This window comes from Trichoderma harzianum (assembly GCF_003025095.1).
Source record: "Trichoderma harzianum CBS 226.95 unplaced genomic scaffold M431scaffold_23, whole genome shotgun sequence".
NCBI lineage: Eukaryota > Fungi > Ascomycota > Sordariomycetes > Hypocreales > Hypocreaceae > Trichoderma > Trichoderma harzianum.
This window is the reverse complement of record NW_020209271.1, coordinates 339,933-358,377: the sequence shown is the minus strand read 5'-3', so window position 1 is coordinate 358,377 and position 18,445 is coordinate 339,933. Positions and strand designations below refer to the sequence as shown.

The window sequence follows — 18,445 nt, the reverse complement described above, 5'->3', positions numbered from 1 at the left end:
CTTGTGGAACAATGCGATTGGCCAAAATATCCGCACTCATATCTCCTCTACTACATAAAAGAGGTAGCTTGGGAAATTACACCAGCTGTATCCTTATACATCGCTACCCTTCAAAATAACATTAAATCCGAAGACCTAAGGCATTCTTTACGTTCGCTTCCTATCACAAGTTACTCACAAGATGACTTTACGGGCGCTGGAGAATGGTGAGAGAGGCAAAAATAGTTGTGGTATTCGAAATCATGACTATCCGCTTGCTGAGGTGCCCGATATTGCGGATTCGCAAGTTTGGAAGCAAGTTGAGGAGTTCTTCACCAAAGTTCATGCCCCGTCATTTGGCCAGCTGAGCAACGCTGAGGACTTGGCTGTATCACCTGACGGCACAAGCCTCGCATTTACTGGGCACATCTGGAGCTCGCTGAAGGACGGTCCCAAAACACATGCTTACATTGTTGACCTTCCCACTGGATCAATCATGTCAGCAGATCCTGTGCCTGTGGCTGCTTCTCATGGCCCGCATAACAATAAGAAACCCAAGTGGTCTCCCGACGGGAAGACGCTGGCCTTCCTATCGGACAGAATTCGAGCGGGGCAATATCAATTGTTCTACTTGCGATCCGATAGAATTGGAGAAGCGCAGCCCTTGATTTCGGAACCTCTCCAAGGCATCATCGAAGATTTTTCTTGGTCGCATGATGGTAGCGCAATACTTCTAGGCCTCGCGGCGTTCGGTCTGCCCAAATCTGGCTTCGAGGGTTCTGGAACGCTCGTTGACCTGGATGTCTCTCGATCACAGTGGACCCCGATTGTGAAAACAGACCATACTGCGATGGACGTCCGCAGTCTTTGGCTCCATGATGTACGAAGCCACCAGACGCGCCGGATTAGCCTCCCCGGAATAAACATTTGGCGGTTCGCCTGGTGCGGTCCGCAGGATGCGGTTGCGATTGTCAGCGATCGGCCTGGCGAAGGAGCGTACAAGGAATCTTCTCTTGTCAAAATATCACTCTCGGATTGCATAGAACATGTTATGGTTGATGCAGGGGAATACTTTTTGGCGCAGCCAACTGCTTCACCTTCGGGTTCGAAAGTTGCTTTTGTTGAATCTGTCGGCGGGGACCGCACCAAGCTCGCTGGCTGTATCGTCTGCGTCGACAGCAAGACAAATAAGCAGACGCGAATCGCCTCCAATGTCGACATTTCAAGTCTTGAGTGGGTCAATGAGGAGACTTTATTTAGTATGGGCTTGAGAGACCTCACATCGGTGGCTCTTGAGGTTAACGTGCTCACCCATGAGGTACGTGAACTGTGGTCGACAGGCAATGCTTGTGGCCCTTCTTACCCTCAGCCAGCTGGCCTCCCTGGCGGAGGATTCGCTGTAGTCAGACAGGGCTGGGAGCTACAGCCGGAAATTGGATTGGTTAGCGAGGCCGGCGCATATACCCAAATACTCTCTTTCGAAGACGATGGTGGACGCTGGCTTCGGCCCCAGCTGGGCCAGAGCCACGCAGTCTCTTGGGAGTCTACAGACGGCTTAGAAATCCAGGGGTTTCTATACCTCCCTCCCAAAGGACAGAAACCATACCCTCTGATTCTCAATGTTCATGGAGGTCCCATGAGCGCCTTTGTTGATCAGTGGATGGGATATCGAACTTGGGTAGCCTTTTTAGTAGCTCAAGGATATGCGGTCCTCAACGCGAATCCTCGAGGATCCCTTGGACGAGGTCGAGAGTTTACACAAGGCGTAGTAGGGGACGTGGGGGGTGGTGATGCGACCGATCTTCTGAGAGGGCTTGATCATCTTGTCAATTCTGGTGTTGCAGATGCATCCAGATTGGGTGTCATTGGGGGTAGCTACGGTGGCTTTCAGTCAACTTGGCTGACCACTTTGACTAACAGGTTTGCCGCCGCAATTCCTATTTCTCCTGTTAACGACTGGAACTTGCAGTGGTTGTCCAGTGACCTTCGCCAGCGGACTCTCGACAATCGTCCTTACGATATAGAGAGTCTGTATTTTCGTCGAAGCCCGCTGAGATATGTCCACCGTTGCAGGACGCCAACCCTGCAACTGGTGGGGAAAGTAGACCAGTGCACTCCACCTGCCCAGGCACATTACTATCATACTGCGCTTCAGGATCATGGAGTCAAATCGTGTATTGTGGAATATCCGAAAGAGGGTCATGGAATTCGCCAATTTCCCGCTTTAATAGATGCTTGTTGCAGAATGGTTAGCTGGTTTGACTATTTTATGCCAGTAGATAAACAACTTCAGTAATACAGTTCATTCTCTATTTAATTATATTATACTTAATGTAAAATAATACGCCAGTGTTACATATTGAGAACGTTTAAAACAAACAAGACCCGCGATATATTACCTTTAAGCACTACAGCAAGTTTCTTATAACAAACAATGTACAACATTTCAGCAGAGACTCAATTGGTATATACATGTACGCCCATATTCCCCTTACTATAAAGGTCATAATGGCCTTTGATATCCTCTAAAAGCCTTTAGCGCAAATTCCGCTTGCTACAAAATAATTTTCAGGTACGCGCGCAACGGCTGGTTGACAGGGAGCTACGCCAACATTCATAGTTTATACATTATAGTAGCGAGGCTATAAATCCAGTAGGCTTATCTGCAGATGAGAAATAACAACCCTGTCAAATAACACAGCCCATCTTGCTCTGCTAGATTGTTATTGTATGACTTCGCCGAAAGATGTTTTTGTACTGATGACGTAATGCATATAAAATGCAGGAATCACTAATAATGAGCACGCAATCCGTTTCGCATATATTCCACTTTTGTTCTCTAACACACCACTCGATTTCTTGCCATCCATTGAAGCCCAAGGTTTACCGTCCAATACCTCACAATTTATTGCTTGCGACAATTTTGGGCTGAGCCAAAAAGAGACCCGGTGAATATATCTCAATGGTAGTTGATAGATCATGGCCCCTACTGCAAATAGAACCCTCGACGGCCACAAGCTACTAGTGCTCCTCGGAGTAACAGGACCGCCAAAGTCGCTACTTGGCACGGTATTCCGACTCGAGTGGATAGCAGAGCTTAAAGATCTGTTTCCTGGCCTGGAAATTGTCACTGTCAGAGACGTAGCATGGAATACGCCATCATTCCAGAAGAAATTCCCGGATGAAGAGTGGAAGGATGTCACTATCCTCGTCACCGGGAGTGCATTGCCAACAGCGGACATTGCTCCAAAGCTGGAGTATGTGCAACTTCAGAGTGCTGGTGCGAACCATGTTCTCGATCATCCTCTGATACGAGAAACAAATGTCGCTCTCTGTACAGCTAGTGGTGTGCATGGGTGCGGAATCCCAAGAATTAATTGAACGAATCTGATATGCTGACTCGTCGTCAAGGCCACAGATAGCTGAGTGGGTAGTAACAACATTTTTAGCCTTCCAACATCAAAGTCAAAAGCATAACAACTCCACAAACTGGGAATAATGTCTAACTTGACTTCGTAGTTACTCGATACGTTGATATCCAGCGCCAAAGCCGGTGGCAGAAGTTGGCAGAGCCCGTGAATGACGCGGTTCAACAGCGAGTGTAGGCTGAATCTGATCACCTAAGTGACAACATGAGGAACAATGAGTCTAATAAATTCTCAGTGGCATTCTTGGGTACGGCGCCGTCGGTCGCCAGGTAGCTCGAGTCTTGAAAGCATTAGGCATGGATGTCTACGCGTGTACTTTACACCCGCGTCTCTCGCCTGAGTCGCGCAGAGATGAGACTTATACGCCAGCAGGCCTCGGTGACCCTGAAGGCATCTTGCCTAGCAAATGGTTCTCGGCTGAGAATACCGAAGGCTTACATGGGTTTCTGAGCTCCGGCCTCGATCTACTTGTCATTACTCTTCCATTGACACGGAACACGCGGGGTCTCATCTCACGAAGCGAATTAGCTTTGCTTGCTAAACAGAAGACATTTGTTTCAAATGTCGGCCGGGGAGAGATCATCAAAACAGATGACTTGATTGACGCGCTTGAAGACGGCGTAATCCGCGGAGCTGCACTTGATGTGACAGATCCTGAACCATTACCAGATGGCCACCGTTTGTGGAGCACGAAGAATCTGTTCATTTCACCGCACGTCAGTGGAGATTCTAGTGCTTACGCCCAAAGGGTATATGAGGTCCTCAAGTATAACCTCGTTCGGCTCAGTGAAGGAAGAGAGCTCACGAACAAAGTGAACAGAAATGAAGGATATTAAAGAGCTCTATGCGATACATGCCGGGTCCATCACTTCCTTATGTATATATCGGACATTGGCTTTTTCTATGGCCGACGCTATGCTGTTCACTATTGAAAACAAAGCGTACTTCAATCAGCTGGCGCAGCCTTTTTAAAAGGCCGATTCCTAGGCTACCTATCCCGATAACTGAGGGCTTGATAATAACTAAGCTCTTTCGCAAACTCTTTCGAGAAACATACTACGGTAAAACTAACTACTGTACTCTGGTTGGGAAGATTGTTGGGGCAAGCTGCAAGACGGGAGCCATAGACTACGGAGGCGGATCGATTGCAAAATAGGAAAATGATAGCCTGCGCCGTTCATGAGTAAACAATAAAAGCTCTACTGAACAGTAGTTTCAGGAGTGAGGCTTCAACTAATAGCATTATATTACGCCATTGGCAGAAGCTGCTGCACAGGACGGACTCGTTCAATAATAGCCTTACTAAAATAGCTCAGGTGGAGGTTGATCGTTTCGGGTATGTTGATTTTGCCGTTTCAGTAAGCAGGCAGAATACTGGTGCGAGATTGAGATCGTTTGCGTGCTTGAACCAAAGAGTGGTGTGATAGACCCTAACCCATGATCTACAGGTGAAGATGGAATCTTTTTGATTTGTCCGTTATCGGCGAGAAGATGTGGATATACGTCTACTCGCAGATGTAACATACCGACACCACGATAAATCGAGAATGACAGTTTGGTTGTGGCCCAAGTCTTACTGCTGGTCCTACTGCAAAAGACAAACACTAGCCAATTGAGAACAACATTGCTTTCATGATGGCGGCAGCTAGCATTGCGAGACCTCTACACATATCAGGTAAGCCACTGGATGAACCAATTGGATCGGCGTCGCAGGAAAAGCCAATTGCCTTTGATCCGCTCCAGCATCTATGCTACAATCGACCTTCTTCAACAATCAGCCTTCATGACCTTGGCCTCGATTTCCCGGAAGCCAGCTCACAAACGGCCATCACTGCACCATTCCCACTCCTGACTCCCTCTGGTGTTCGTGAGCTTCGTGCCGACATCTTTCGCCCCGACATTGTCGGCAAATATGGCTCGTGGAAATATCCTGGCGTCTATCGCATCCGCGGATATGGGCCAGCCGCACCGTTCGCCTACTCCATGTGGCGAAGTCCCGAGATGCTGAAAGCTTGTTCTGACGCGGCTGGCGTGGACTTGGACATTATCATGGACTATGAAATTGGGCAGCTTAACGTTCAACTGCCAAAACATGTCGACAAGAATGGTGCAATCACAGACAATCTACCTCCACCAGAGCCGCCAAAAGCGAGCAGCGACGATGTTGAGCCAGATGAAGACGGTGCGGATCTCAAAGACCTTGTTTCAGCATGGCATCGCGACTCGTATCCGTGGGTATGCGTGCTAATGCTCTCTGATCCGGTCGGCATGTCGGGCGGCGAGACAGCCTTGCGCAAAGGCGATGGAGGCATCCTAAAGATGAGGCAGCCAGGCATGGGATATGCTGTCATGATGCAGGGGAGCATGGTCAAGCACGCTGCACTGCGGACACTCGGCAGCGGCGAGCGCATCACCTTTGTCGTCTCGATGCGCCCACGGGATCCGATGCTGCAAGACACCAGCACGTTGCGCACCGTCAAGCCGATCAGCAATAACGACGAGCTTTTCCGACAGTGGGCGGACTATCGGCTCAATGTTGTGGCTCAGCGTCTGGCTAAGATGCGTGATACCTTGCAGGCCGAGGGAAGGCCAGCTGCTGAGACGCACCGGCTAACGAAGGAATGGGTTCAACAGCAGCTTGAGTATCTACAGACAACAGTGGATGAGATGGATCTAAATGATTATATAGCCCCGAATTTTAAATAGCATTCATAGGAGTATCACGATGCGAGGCAAAGCTTCATAGTTACGGCAAGTTTGTGCTGGACATGGGTAATGTGATGTAGTTTCTATTCGGGTTGTTTTTATGTATATGGCACTTTGCTTTAGGCATATCTCAATCGTTGTCCAACGTCAAGCTTCGCCGCCTTGTCCAAAATGGCTGTTCCGAGCGCAATATCGCTAAGACTTAGTCCACGATGCCAGAACAATATCGTCTCGTCGTCGCTCTCTCTGCCCTTTTTCAAGCCCGCCACGATCTGGCCCATCTCCGCATGGAGATTCTCTTCTGTCAGCTTGTCGTTGTCCACATGCTGCCGCAAGGCCCCTAGCGGCAGACCCTTGCGACACTGGCCCCAGTCGTCGACGATCATTTTGTTCATAATGTCTGTCAGTGAAAGCTCCAGGGCACTCATTGTGCCATAGGGCATCACCAGCGCACCCTTCTTTATCCAGCTCGTCTTCAGCAAAGGTTCTGGCGCTGGCAACCGTGACGCTTCAACGACAATGTCTGCTCCTACAATGGTCTCTTCCCAGTTATCCAGCACACGGATTGGCCTTCCTAGCTCCTTTTCCAGTCTCGCACCCAGAGCTTCACGACTCTCTTTGCGCTTAGAATGGATGCGAATCTCATCAAATTGGAAGAGACTGGCCAGTAGACGGATGTTCCAGTAGGAGCTGCCACGGGCGCCAATATGTCCCAAGATTTTGGGTTTACTGGGTGCCAGATATTTTGCTCCCAGGGCTGTAACTGCGCCAGTGCGCATGTCCGTAATAGATGTCGCATCTATAACTGCCTTAGGCACGCCGGTGTCTGGGTCGAACAAGTTCAAGATACCAAACTCGGAGGGTAATCCGTGCTTGTAATTGTCAACAAAATCCCCGACAACCTTGACGCCTGCCGCGTTCAGCGGATGAACGACGCCGCGTAGAACGTTGAAGTGGCCTTTGGCTGAATCGCGCGGCACAAGATGCACTCGCGGCTCAATGACTGCTTGCTTGAGTCCCTGCGCATCAAGCGCCTTCTCAACGGCCTCTAGTATCTCTGAATCAGTAAGCTCCAGTGCCGCAATATCTAGGCCATTGAGGTATGTGATATGGATGGGTTCTGTCGTCGCGACCATCTTTGCTGCTGTTAGTAGGTAGACTGCTATGCTCAAACGAAGTACCACAATCAATGGTAACTTTCACAAGACAAAATAGCTTTTTATATGCAGCGCGGCGGGTACAGCATGGCTTAGGCCCTCACCCAACATCAAGTCACATTTTGCTGATGCAGACGGAGTACGCAGTATGGAGTAAGCGGTAGCATTGCGTGCTCTTCGATCGCCGCTCCGGGATCGGCAAGCATCTGTACCATAATAAAGCAGTGGAGATGTATGCAAGAATCAGTCATCCGCGCGCTCTCGAGGGCCCATCTGGCAACCAAAACGAATTGCTCCATTCTCAACTGTTCTAGAGGCTGTCTAGCAGAGACGCAATAACAGTGAAAACGGTAGGTACCAGTCGAATGTGATTTCAGTTTTGACAATCGAAGCTACCAATTGGCTTCACTAGCTCATCATTGAGAGGGTAGATCTGCTAATCACTATAGGTGAACTTGCTCCAAGGTCTAGGATAATTTTTTAGGTAAAAAACTCCATTACTTTCATACTTGTCGAATATCGTGTGAAGGCAATGCTTGGTGCAATACCGTTATGACATTCCCTGACTTAGTTGCTCTTCAATTGACGGACCAGATTCGCGGTGATGGCGTTAATTAGAATGCAATGTACGTTTCCTTGGAGGTCATGCAAGTGAGAACGGCCGAATTGCTTACAGTGTCGTTCCCGCGCATGGACAGCCAACAGCTCTGACTGATATTGCAAAGGATATACATACTCACGGTACAATTCACAAAGCGTTGCAACAAGTGGTCGCATTCGCCTCAAATAATTCATGACACTCGCAGTAATTGCTGGCTTTGGTGCAAAATGAATTACCAAGGTTTGAGGTTGCTCAAGCATTTAAAGATTAGCCAGGGCATGGCTGCTGAGACTTTTGCATATTGGACATGGCCACGCTCAGCAAACATCGGGGGTTAACGCGACCGGTACATTTCCAAAAGTAGATGAAAGAAAGAGGCTAATTAAGAGTTAGGATAAGGATTATCCCTCTATCCAAGTTTCGAGAACACCTCCTGGCAGGAATGCATGTACAGTGGCATATCTACTGTGATATAACCGTAAGTACGAGGAAATAGAGGGGCATTCTACTCTAGCCCTCAGCTCAATCCACCATATACTGCGACCAGCTTTGCGATACCATAAATACATTAATAAAAGTGCAATAGGATCTTTTCTTTGTAACAAGGATTTGAAAGGGCCACATATGCAACGGGTGAAGACTTCTGTTTGCCCTATGGTGACCTGATTATCTGGGAGCCGTTGGATCCTAGATACGGCATGAGCGGCTTTAAAATACGGGTTATTTTCCGTTGTCGATGAGTCTTCAAGATGACAGACGCAAGCCAAGACTATTAACATGCCATCTATACCTTTCTCTGGTAGAGGAGAGTTCATTTCCGCGAAAGTTGACTCCATGATACGGAATAGACTGTCCGATCGTAGCGGGTTAGCTAGGCACCATAGAGACATTTTGCCTGTGTTGATGCGTAACCATTCCAGATCCGTGGGCTGAGCAGGTTTAAGGGGCCACGATTCTTCAGGTGTAGTGGCATCAGGGGTCGAAAAAGACAAGACGGCTAACGCAGCTGCTGTTGCCCAGATTGCATCCTTATCCTTGATATTAATTGGCTCATTTAACCTTTTGTTGAAAATCGCTAAGCTTTGAGACCGGTGATAGCACTCTTCTACCGAAAGACGGCAGTCCGACGATTGAGTTAAATGACGGTCATACGCATAGGCCACTGCTATGGAGGCGTGCATCAAGAAAGGGTTCTGCAGAAGTTTAATGTTACCATGGTTCCGGCAATACAATGGAGTAGATATCTAGCGTATCATCTGCTGAATATAGACAGGGCTCAGCCCTCTGACAAGACTTACGAAGAAAGCCAAGGCCATAAGGCTGCGATTCACTTGGACCATTTTAGGGTCGTCTGGAGTAATGAGACTTCTTCCCAGATACCTAGTCACAAAATCCTGACACTTTGAGTCTAGTTGATAAAAGTTTGATCCATCAGATGTCCACACAGAGCTGCTGGGAGGTGCTTGAAGCACCGTCCCTTGTCTAGCGACCTGCGATGCATATAGAACAGGATCACAGGTGACGGGCTGCAGGTCAAGAACATCAAGTCTGAAGTTGCATAATACCCCGAATGAAATGCATCTCTTGCAGCACGGTTTGCTTTCATCACACTACCAGCCCAGGAATGGGGTTAGCGATGTATCATTTTAATAAACAGCCGAGATATACTACCTTGACTTTTCTGAGCTTGCAATTCCGGCAGCCAAATCTCGACCTCGTCATGGATCTGCGTTCCCGAACCTTTGCTGGACAAGTCGGCGCCATACTTGGTTTGTTTCTGATGCTGCAGAAGAATAATGCTGGAACAACTGTGAGGGTTTTTCACAGTTCGAAATGATGAGACGAGCTCCCATCTCCCTAGCCTTGACCTGGATATACAAGATTCTGATTGGCGGACAGCTGCATGAGCGACCATATGCTAACCCTTTTTCGCATATCACTATTAGCGGTCTGGAGCTTTATACTAGCCACCATTCGGGTGCAGAAGCCTCTGATTGGCCGTTAGTTCACTTACAACTTGTCTCACGGAGCAGAAGAGGGTGACAGAAGAGAGGTGACAGACTTAACAGTCTCGTAGTCTCACCATTGCTTAGAGATAACGAAATGGATATTTAATGTCAATTTGATCCTCCTTAAGAGCTAGAATAACCTTTAACCTTCTCTCATGATCCTTAGACCTCAACCCAAGTTGTCCAACAGCGCAAAACTCCCTCAACATGTCATCCCCCTTCTCACTCCCCGCGGCCCTCAACCTACCCACATCTAGCAGTGAGAGTGTTGCGGACGCTATTCATCGCTGTGCTTTGGCTTGGGACACAAACGATGCAGCCCTATTTGATTCCAGTTTCATGCCTGACGGCATATTCGAAGTCAATGATCACACCATGAAAGGCTTGCCCGAAATCCATGCCAAGGGACTCGCCCTAATCTTCAAACTTGATACGACGCACATAGTCACCAACGTGCGTGTCCAAATGAGAGAGGAAAGGGAGGCCAGCCTGACAGCTACCGTGTTAGTACAACACTTTGCCAAGGGCAAGGGCATGGAACCTGGTCAAAGGAGCCTGATGTCAGGTAGTCTTTATCATGCTGAGCTAGCCATTGACACGGATGGGCTGTGGAAGTTCAAGCACTTAAAGATCAAATCTATCTGGGTGGTGGGTGACTATAGCATTATTGAAGACAACTTTAGCGAGGTTGGATGGCAAATGGAGTGAAAGTAATCTTGGATACTCTCCATCTCGACCTCACAACCAGGCTAAGTCATGAATACAAATAAAAACAAAACATCGGCACTACAAGAACAATATTCTTGTGAATAATGTTGGAAATCTAGATATACTGCGTTGCTATGAAGAGATCTGGCCGAGAAGATGGAAAGAGACGTAAATAGAATGTTATTACGAAATAAAGAGACTTGCTATAATATCTGTAGACTGGTATCACCTCGGGTTGTTATCTACCGAGGTGACTGGCAAGATGTCGTCTTCTAGCTGTTGGACTTTGCGGGCGTGTCAGCGGACGACTCTGCTTCAAATTCTTACGACACAGTTACAATTGCTTGTAGGATGATCCTCCGGCAACTTAGCAAGATAATTACAACGCCAGTGGATCGGCTCAATATCGCGCAGAGCTTTGGCAGTTACATTATCGACACTCTAGAACATGGAGCCGTTCAACCGGATAGGTAGTAGCCTGCCTTCATGCCAACGTACAGCTGTTGGGCCTCTGAAACACTCTTACATCAGCCTGGAACTCGCCAAAATGGTGGTGAAGGAACTGAGACACGTTATATCAGAACTGGAATAAAAGATTGCGCTGCGCATTCAATCGATCGACATCAATTACTTTACTTATGAACAGGACGGCTGAATCAATTTCATTAGACTGTTCTATAGCGCATTGTAACCCTCGACCAATTTGTGCCTGTCTAAGTCATAAGCGTCGCCGTCATCACCCTCCACATGTGTCTTTCCCCTCCGATTTCTGATTTTGCCGCAGAATACTGACCAAATTCCCGGCATGTCCTCTCTAACGAATCGTCCTGGGTGGAATAGATTAAAGACAAGGATCGCAAACATCATTGGTGTGGCTTCCAAAAGATAGAAATATACTTCGTATTTCGTCAATGCATTTCCCTTGGTGATACCACTCGAAAACTCGTTAAACCGATATACGATTCGGACTGTAATCATGCAGAGTGCAGCGTACAGCGCCGCCTGGAGCGGGCCCCATTCAGCGCGAAGCAGATCCTTGAGCATGCTGCCTCTCACGGCCCTAACCCGGTCCATCTGCCACTGGAAGCGCATGCAAAGCACTAGAAAAGTGACAATGATGCATTGCTGGAAGCCAATGCCTCCCATGTAGATGTGAAGTGCTCGCTGCTGGGCTGCTGCCGAGGCGGTCGGAGAGGCCATGCCGCCACCAATCAGCTGGATAATGAAGGATGCAATGTCTAGAAAAAGGAAAATTGCGGCTAGAGTGACGGCTGGGATGCCGAGGACAGATTTCGACGGGTGGAACGCGTAAACAATGCGGCCAAATGTCATGTATGCGAAGGCATTGACCCCTACATATAACATACAATAAATTAGTACAAAAGACTACCATATGTGTTGAAGTGGTGCGAGGCGAAAGATGTGCTCCACATACAAAGAGGAGCGAGCAAAATAAAAATCTGAAAGCAAAGATATATGCCCTCACTCTGTTGGTCTCGAGTGCTGATTGCCCGGAAGCTGAAGGCCATCGTCTCCCAGATTGAAGCCATTATGATGACCCAGCACCACTTCTTTCTCGCCAATTCGTAAGTTAGTCACAAAAGAACCCATGAATCGTCCTGCAGTCTTGAGAAAATGACAAGACTTACGCACTTTTTTGTATATGATGGCCTGCCATAGATGGACGCCCAGCAACAAGGCAAACATCACTGCGAATGCAACAGCCGCTTTAAATGCCGGGTAATATGTCCAGATTGCGCCACAAGTTCCTGGCGGCACGTAGCCGTTATGATCCGGAGTGATGGTCTGATGGCATGTAGGAATGGCGATGGCGATAGTCTGGGGATGGATGGTAACGTAGCTGTCTGTCTTCCCAGGGATGATGTTGAGGATTGTGGTCGTGAAGCTGTCGATATCTTCCACGGCGGCGGTGGTTAATGCTACTTGTTCTCGAACGCGAAGATCGAGATTGGGGGATATGGCGGAACTGGTGGGGCATATAGTCGTGGTGATGGTTGGTGATGGTCCTCTCTGCGGCTGTGTTCTTGTTTGGATGGCGACAGCAGACACCAACAAAGGGAGTGCGAAAAGATGGAAAAGAAACATATCGTGAGAGAATCGTGCCGTATCGTGATGAGATACGGCTGGCGGTGTAAGCACGGCGTATGGCTATATGACTCTATGATGATTGTCTTGATCTTCAACAAACTTACTTAGCGATAAAGGAGACCATGGCGGCTTTTATATGCGATAGTATTAGAGTCATGAGTGAAGAGACGCGAGACAGACTGTACCATCTCACCATGATGCCTCAAGGTTCTGGTTCTGCACAGCCCTATCTCTCAAACACGTCTAAGCCTTCCAGGACTTGCAAAGGGGTAACCCGTAGAGCAGTTTGTTCATAGCTTATAAGTCACAGCTTTATTGATGGGCTGCGAGTGAACAATGGGGTCTGTCCAGGAATTCTAAGTCACTTTGTAAACTCGTTTGGTAAATACCAGTAAATTATACGGACATGGCTGATATCACGGAGTACACGCAGTCCCGTTGCTCCATATGTCACAGTGGGGCCAGTCCGAGTCTGAGATTCCGAGAGAAGGTAGATATTTTGGCATTTGATACCGCCACTCCACCTCACAATCGGGTCCAATCCGAACTTCGGCGCTCTAGTAATGCTGCTTGTTTATTTTTATCGAATTAATACCCAGTCTTGTCGGGCTTCGATGGCACCAGTCTCTGTCTTTACTAACAACGTAATTTTCCTCCTCACTACCTCTTCTCCCCAGCCAGGAATATGGATACGCTCGACATCTTCTAAAGAGTAATCTAGGATCCTCATCCCATCACTTGGCAGGTTATTGAGAGAGGATCTGTCGCCAATCTGCACCGGAACCTCAGCCACAGACGCTGACGTCCACGTCGACGATGACGATGGAAAAGAACTTGGAGAGTCAACAGCCGCCGCTACATTCAGGTTTATACCGTGTTCCATCTCGACAATACGCGTGCCGATCGCACTCATCGTTGCGCAGTCCCACATCGACTCACGTAGGCAGGCAATGGCAGGCTGGAGAGCGAGAGCCTCAAGTCTAAGGGGCAGATAGCGACACTTGAGCACGACAAAGTGAATCAAAGGGCCGAACCCCATGTTAAAGGAAAAGATGCCACGTGATGGCTTGCCGAGACTGGTTGTTGTGCTCGTCCGCGTCTTGATCTTCATCTTGGCCCGTTTCGCTAGGTGAATGATGCGCTGAAAGCTGCCGAAGTGGGCATCGTACTCCGTCTCATTCACGGTCAAGCACGTGCTGGACCAGATCTGGGCAACGAGCCAACGGACCTCCAGCAGGGCAAAAAACTCTTCATCATTGTCATCATCATGCGCATGTGTATGCACCTTCATCTCTCGTTCATTCGATAGATTTAGGCGCAGGGGCATAGCGAAAAAGGCATACCACCACAAGGCCAGGTCGTCTTGCAGCTTTTTTTGTTGCGCAACGAGAGTGCCCAAGTCTAATAAGAAATCTGGCTTCGGCTTGGTATTAAATTTGTGGCCAGCAGCCATGCGAACGAGCCTGACACTGCGACAGAGAAGCAAGTCGAGAGCCGCCTGAGCCTCTGTCTCGGAAACAAACGACGAGCCCACAGGAATGCTGCCTATGTCGAAAGCCGGTGGTATGTCTGGTATATCAGGGATACGCTCACTGAAGAAGAAAGGGAAGATGCCCAAGTGACAGAAGAAGGAGGCTAGGTAAACTGAGAGTTCTGTCTCGGAGCTGGCGAGGGTGAGGTTATTAAGCAAAGTGAGGCCATGCGTGACATGTCGTATCGCTACATCGCCCTGGCCTGTGAGGAACTCGATACATATGAAAATGACGCATGCGACGAGTACCGTCTCAATATTCATTGTTTTGGAGGCCACGAGGTGTTTGATGGCTGAATTGTAGCGGCGGATGGCAGCGCCGTAGAGATGATGACTTGTGCTCATGCTCACGCTCCTTGGCGACTGAGCAGCAGCATAAGATCTATTCTCCCACTGCTGTTGCCACCCGATCCGATGGTACTCGTATAAGAGACTGACCGCCAAAGTAGCTTCGCGAACTGCCAACTCGTGAATATATACCCGAGGAACCGTGTGCGTCCAGAAGGAACCGCGTAGGGGCCCGTCCAGTGCCGGCGCCACAACCTCTACGAAGAAGTAGAACCCACGAAGCTCTGCCGCATCTGATCCTCCGGTGCTGGAGAGAGCCATGGGCACAGACATTGACACATTGAGAGCAGCAGTCCCAGCAAATAGAGGAGTAGGAGCCACAACATTCATGATCTTTATGTTATTATTCGTATCAGATGCCTGCCAGCGAGGGCGGAGAAGTTCTTCCCAGGAGTAGTGGCCTGTGGGCTTGGCCTGGTAGCCTGCACACACTCGGCCAGTGGACGTGCATTTGCGGCATGCCGGGCGTGTCTCATCGCACTTGATTTTACGTTTTCTGTGAGCATCAAGAATACGAGATGAGCATCGGTGCATTACGGCTCTGGCTTGTGACAAAACCCAATGGATCATCATCAGGAGTGAAGGGATAAAGAAGTAAAGTGGGCGCCAGATAGTCAGACTTCAGGATACGTACTTGCATGTTACACAACCAGTGCGGACCTTGGCGCTGCCTTTTCGGCCCATCACGATGAAGTTTACGCAAGAGGGTCAGAATGAGCACTGCTGAGTAGAGAGTGCATATAATGTGGAAAGAGAGTGGCCAGGCCATGTCATGTCATAGAGCGCGGTTCAGAAAGAACAGTGAACAAGCAATCGTTCGTCAAGTTGGGCTTTTTTAGAGTTACAATAGACCACGAATCAATTCGCAACGGCGGCTGATTTAATCTCCGCTGCGGGGCAAATGCGAGCAAAGTTGCCAAACTGGGTCTGGTTAGCCAAAGATGTAAAGGAATCGCTAAGCTGCGACGCGTTGCCGGCTAGGGGGTCTCTATGGTCCTCCTTGAGGCTCAATATTTACAGCCCCAAGGGCGTGACTGCGCCTTCTTATCATTTGTCGAACCATCACAGACTGCGCAGTACGGGAAAATAGAAACCTTGTGCAATGTGACACACAGCGATGATAGGCTGTCAGCTAGCTAAGACAGATTAAGATCATCGAGATTTGTCCCGGGTTGATCAAGTAACACTTCTATGTAAATAACTAGTCCGTACTTGCCGCGCAGTTTCGTACACTCTGCTCTTCTCAAACACCATCCCAAGCGCCATAGGCCACCATACGTTATTAAATCACAGACCAACTTTCAGAACTCCCGGAATGACCGGATCCGAGACACGTTTGAAGAGTGCCGCAGCATGGCTCATCCCTTACTTAGGGTAGGATTGGAAATGGCGCACCAAAATATCGATGCGTGTGAGACAATAAACTGAGGCTAGCGAACCGTGCCTTTACCATTTCTTCAATTTTGCTCGCTCCAAGGATAGCCGGATAGGTTGAGAAACGCAGCGTTGCCTCTGGCGCGTAGACTGTACTTGTTTGGGTCGGATCCAGGTCATCTTGGCTAGAAGCAAACTATATATCTTGTTAAAGTGAAGATCTTCTAGTGACACCATCACAGGGTAGTTCAGTCAAAAGTTCAACCTTTTTCAGCGACATATCGACTTCATTGTGTGAAGTAGGAAAGAAAAGTCTGTTGTTGCTCTTTGTAAAGCCTATGTCATCCGATGCTACTGCCATGTCTGTTCTAGTGATAAAAATAACATCGTGGCGTCTCTGTTAATCTGTTGCCATTAAGTTATGTTAATTAACAAATCCTCAATCAAACACGCAATTTGGCAAAGATATTGGTTTTAGGCTACGTACCCTCAGTTGATAATATTGTAGCGATTGGTGTGCCTAGAGCGGAAAGTGAAATCAAATTTTAACATCATAATCTACTGATTTTTATCCAAGATACTTTGGGTAATTTTTGTATACAGAACAAGCCTCCATACGCACAGATACAGGCATGAGCTACTCAGCGTGAGACTAAAGTGGGCACTTTGTTTAGTGGTATTGACGATGTTAGTGGTGGCGGAGAGAAGTGGATTCAGCTGGGGCAGGCGAGTATCTGGGGTAGTTATATTAATAATGAGGATGATGTATTTGCTGCTCCGAGGCCGATGAAGTGGGCAGTTGAGGCTCGTTGCTAACTTTACAGTGCATGCTATTTCCAATCTATGAGAATTCACTTCATTATTGCCAAAATATGGTCTGTTTTATGGCTTTGTTAGACGATATTAACACAATTAATCCCGCACAGTTCTGTCATAAAGTGGCGTGTTTTCTGTATGATTCTATAGCTATTAGTGGTAGCCGATGCAGCATTTTTCTCTGTACTGATACAAGACTCTTTCTAATGTAATTCCTATACTCCAATTGCCCAATTTGCTTATTCCAACAGATGCCCAGCTCGCAACGTACCATGACTCCAGACAAGGACCCGCCGCCGTTCAGCTTGTTCTTTCAAGTAGTGTCGAAAGCGCTGGGTGGAACAATCTCAGTTACGCCTTTGCATGCGACAAGGAGTAGTTTGGCAAACTCATCAATCTCCCCCAGCCTTCCAGTTTCCCACTCTTGGACAAATTCGTAGTAAGTGACGATTTCCCTGGTATCAATTTGGCTCTCTGATTGCAAGCCACTCCGGTGTACCCCCAGCGGCAGGCGGAGCGAGACGGGTAGATTCACGAGGTCACAAATAACATGACAGCTCTTATATTGCAGCACGCGATTGATGCCACGAAGCAGGTATGATATCACGACCGCCCGACGTGCCGCCTCGCGGTGACACTCTGCCACTCTATCTGTCGGAGTCCCAAGAGGGTCAAGACACTGGGACTGTAGCGCGATGGTCGCCCGTTCTAACACACCCTCTTGTTTCTCGGCCAGAGCCCGCAATTGCGCGTCCCCACCAAAGAACATCAAAATATAGTAGAGCAAAAGGGCCTGTAGCGCGGCTAATTGCTGCTCAAATGAGCTGTGCGGAATTGCTGTCGCTACTTTACAAACTTCGGCAACCAGAATCCGCTGAAACATACCATTGGTCGCATCTGTGCGAGCCAAGTAGGCTGCACAGACGCTAAATGCGGTTGTCACGATGTATGACATTGAGCCCGATTTGCCAATGAAAGGGTTTTCGCCAGTATGAACGAACTGATTGGCAAATGACAAGAGCATCTGGGCACAAAAGCTCCAGGAACGTGTGTCATCCAGGCGCGGCCAGAGATCCAAGACTCTCATTTGCGCAAGAGCTGGAAATTCAAATAAGAGACTAAATTTGGGGTCATCAATGCCGGGGAGGCCGGCCAGTTCCAGCAGAGCATAGTCAAACGACTGCATCGCCACCGAGTCGGCGATGCCCAACGGTTGTGATTGCGGAGGGATGCCCGGGTCAGTGACATTACTAGCCGTAGTAAGAGGCAGCCTCACAGGTCGTCCCATGTTCCAGTCTGAACTAGCCCGATGAGAGGGCGGAAATGCGTAATGACAATCCAACGACCGCTGCGAGCAACGCTCGCATTTGGGGGTCGCCCTGCTGCATCGCCGTTTAGCTGCAATGCAAGAGTTACAAGATGTCTTGAGAAGCGACGGCATAGTTTGATGGACTCATTTATATCGCTCGTCGTTATAGTGGCACGCGGCTACACATTTGACGTGGGCCAAGAGATTGTATAACGACATTTGGCTGCCGTCAAGTTTACAACCACCGGAGGGGTGGAATAGTAGAACAAACAGCACGGCCTATCTCATACAATTTTTATATGGCAGACCAGCGGTATTTACCAAATCAAAAGGCAGTGATGACTAATGAAACCTCAGCCAGCGTTGATTG

The 18,445-nt window shown here is 48.5% G+C and overlaps 10 protein-coding genes across 10 annotated transcripts; 4 read left to right on the top strand and 6 right to left on the bottom strand.

Annotated features, from left to right (window-relative positions):
* Positions 1 to 181: 181 nt before the first annotated feature.
* On the top strand, positions 182 to 2,277 carry M431DRAFT_546543 (hypothetical protein; the record flags this gene model as incomplete). Its single annotated transcript, XM_024921218.1, has 1 exon — positions 182 to 2,277. The coding sequence occupies one exon, from the start codon at positions 182 to 184 to the stop codon at positions 2,273 to 2,275; it is 2,094 nt and encodes a 697-aa protein (XP_024768447.1).
* A 545-nt stretch (positions 2,278 to 2,822) lies between these two features.
* On the top strand, positions 2,823 to 4,496 carry M431DRAFT_127819 (hypothetical protein). Its single transcript, XM_024912347.1, has 4 exons — positions 2,823 to 3,335; positions 3,391 to 3,443; positions 3,499 to 3,580; positions 3,643 to 4,496. Exons 1-4 carry the CDS (start codon positions 2,959 to 2,961, stop codon positions 4,241 to 4,243), a joined length of 1,113 nt encoding a protein of 370 aa, XP_024768446.1. The 5' UTR covers positions 2,823 to 2,958; the 3' UTR covers positions 4,244 to 4,496.
* Positions 4,497 to 4,960: 464 nt separating this feature from the next.
* Positions 4,961 to 6,173, top strand: M431DRAFT_324425 (hypothetical protein). Its single transcript, XM_024914322.1, has one exon. The coding sequence runs from the start codon at positions 5,040 to 5,042 to the stop codon at positions 6,111 to 6,113; it is 1,074 nt and encodes a 357-aa protein (XP_024768445.1). The 5' UTR covers positions 4,961 to 5,039; the 3' UTR covers positions 6,114 to 6,173.
* On the bottom strand, positions 6,172 to 7,271 carry M431DRAFT_513517 (hypothetical protein). Its single transcript, XM_024920046.1, has one exon. It carries the CDS (start codon positions 7,247 to 7,249, stop codon positions 6,233 to 6,235), a length of 1,017 nt encoding a protein of 338 aa, XP_024768444.1. The 5' UTR covers positions 7,250 to 7,271; the 3' UTR covers positions 6,172 to 6,232.
* Positions 7,272 to 8,272: 1,001 nt separating this feature from the next.
* Positions 8,273 to 9,635, bottom strand: M431DRAFT_99330 (hypothetical protein; the record flags this gene model as incomplete). Its single annotated transcript, XM_024925141.1, has 3 exons — positions 8,273 to 9,064; positions 9,170 to 9,481; positions 9,543 to 9,635. The coding sequence occupies 3 exons, from the start codon at positions 9,633 to 9,635 to the stop codon at positions 8,273 to 8,275; spliced, it is 1,197 nt and encodes a 398-aa protein (XP_024768443.1).
* Positions 9,636 to 10,087: 452 nt separating this feature from the next.
* On the top strand, positions 10,088 to 10,588 carry M431DRAFT_500955 (hypothetical protein; the record flags this gene model as incomplete). Its single annotated transcript, XM_024917970.1, has 1 exon — positions 10,088 to 10,588. One exon carries the CDS (start codon positions 10,088 to 10,090, stop codon positions 10,586 to 10,588), a length of 501 nt encoding a protein of 166 aa, XP_024768442.1.
* Positions 10,589 to 11,263: 675 nt separating this feature from the next.
* M431DRAFT_99419 (hypothetical protein) lies at positions 11,264 to 12,694 on the bottom strand (the record flags this gene model as incomplete). The annotated part of the gene is made up of 3 exons (XM_024925149.1): positions 11,264 to 11,940; positions 12,024 to 12,159; positions 12,242 to 12,694. The coding sequence occupies 3 exons, from the start codon at positions 12,692 to 12,694 to the stop codon at positions 11,264 to 11,266; spliced, it is 1,266 nt and encodes a 421-aa protein (XP_024768441.1).
* Positions 12,695 to 13,210: 516 nt separating this feature from the next.
* M431DRAFT_513516 (hypothetical protein) lies at positions 13,211 to 15,343 on the bottom strand. The gene is made up of 2 exons (XM_024920045.1): positions 15,211 to 15,343; positions 13,211 to 15,072 (listed from the first exon to the last, which is right to left on the bottom strand). Exons 1-2 carry the CDS (start codon positions 15,258 to 15,260, stop codon positions 13,278 to 13,280), a joined length of 1,845 nt encoding a protein of 614 aa, XP_024768440.1. The 5' UTR covers positions 15,261 to 15,343; the 3' UTR covers positions 13,211 to 13,277.
* Positions 15,344 to 15,784: 441 nt separating this feature from the next.
* Positions 15,785 to 16,311, bottom strand: M431DRAFT_546522 (hypothetical protein; the record flags this gene model as incomplete). The annotated part of the gene is made up of 2 exons (XM_024921217.1): positions 15,785 to 16,146; positions 16,216 to 16,311. 2 exons carry the CDS (start codon positions 16,309 to 16,311, stop codon positions 15,946 to 15,948), a joined length of 297 nt encoding a protein of 98 aa, XP_024768439.1. The 3' UTR covers positions 15,785 to 15,945.
* Positions 16,312 to 16,832: 521 nt separating this feature from the next.
* Positions 16,833 to 18,326, bottom strand: M431DRAFT_324397 (hypothetical protein). The gene has a single exon (XM_024914321.1). The coding sequence runs from the start codon at positions 18,205 to 18,207 to the stop codon at positions 17,080 to 17,082; it is 1,128 nt and encodes a 375-aa protein (XP_024768438.1). The 5' UTR covers positions 18,208 to 18,326; the 3' UTR covers positions 16,833 to 17,079.
* Between the last annotated feature and the right edge of the window lie 119 nt (positions 18,327 to 18,445).

Bases quoted from the DNA above. Each gene is read 5' to 3' on its own strand.
- M431DRAFT_513516 (XM_024920045.1), bottom strand. From the start codon at position 15,260: ATGGGCCGAAAAGGCAGCGCCAAGGTCCGCACTGGTTGTGTAACATGC. The intron at 15,073-15,210 runs GTACGTATCCTG...TGATGCTCACAG, and splicing joins ACTGGTTGTGTAACATGCAA to AAAACGTAAAATCAAGTGCG.
- M431DRAFT_513517 (XM_024920046.1), bottom strand. From the start codon at position 7,249: ATGGTCGCGACGACAGAACCCATCCATATCACATACCTCAATGGCCTA.
- M431DRAFT_127819 (XM_024912347.1), top strand. From the start codon at position 2,959: ATGGCCCCTACTGCAAATAGAACCCTCGACGGCCACAAGCTACTAGTG. The intron at 3,336-3,390 runs GTGCGGAATCCC...CTCGTCGTCAAG, and splicing joins ACAGCTAGTGGTGTGCATGG to GCCACAGATAGCTGAGTGGG. The intron at 3,444-3,498 runs GTCAAAAGCATA...TTGACTTCGTAG, and splicing joins TTTAGCCTTCCAACATCAAA to TTACTCGATACGTTGATATC.
- M431DRAFT_324397 (XM_024914321.1), bottom strand. From the start codon at position 18,207: ATGCCGTCGCTTCTCAAGACATCTTGTAACTCTTGCATTGCAGCTAAA.
- M431DRAFT_324425 (XM_024914322.1), top strand. From the start codon at position 5,040: ATGATGGCGGCAGCTAGCATTGCGAGACCTCTACACATATCAGGTAAG.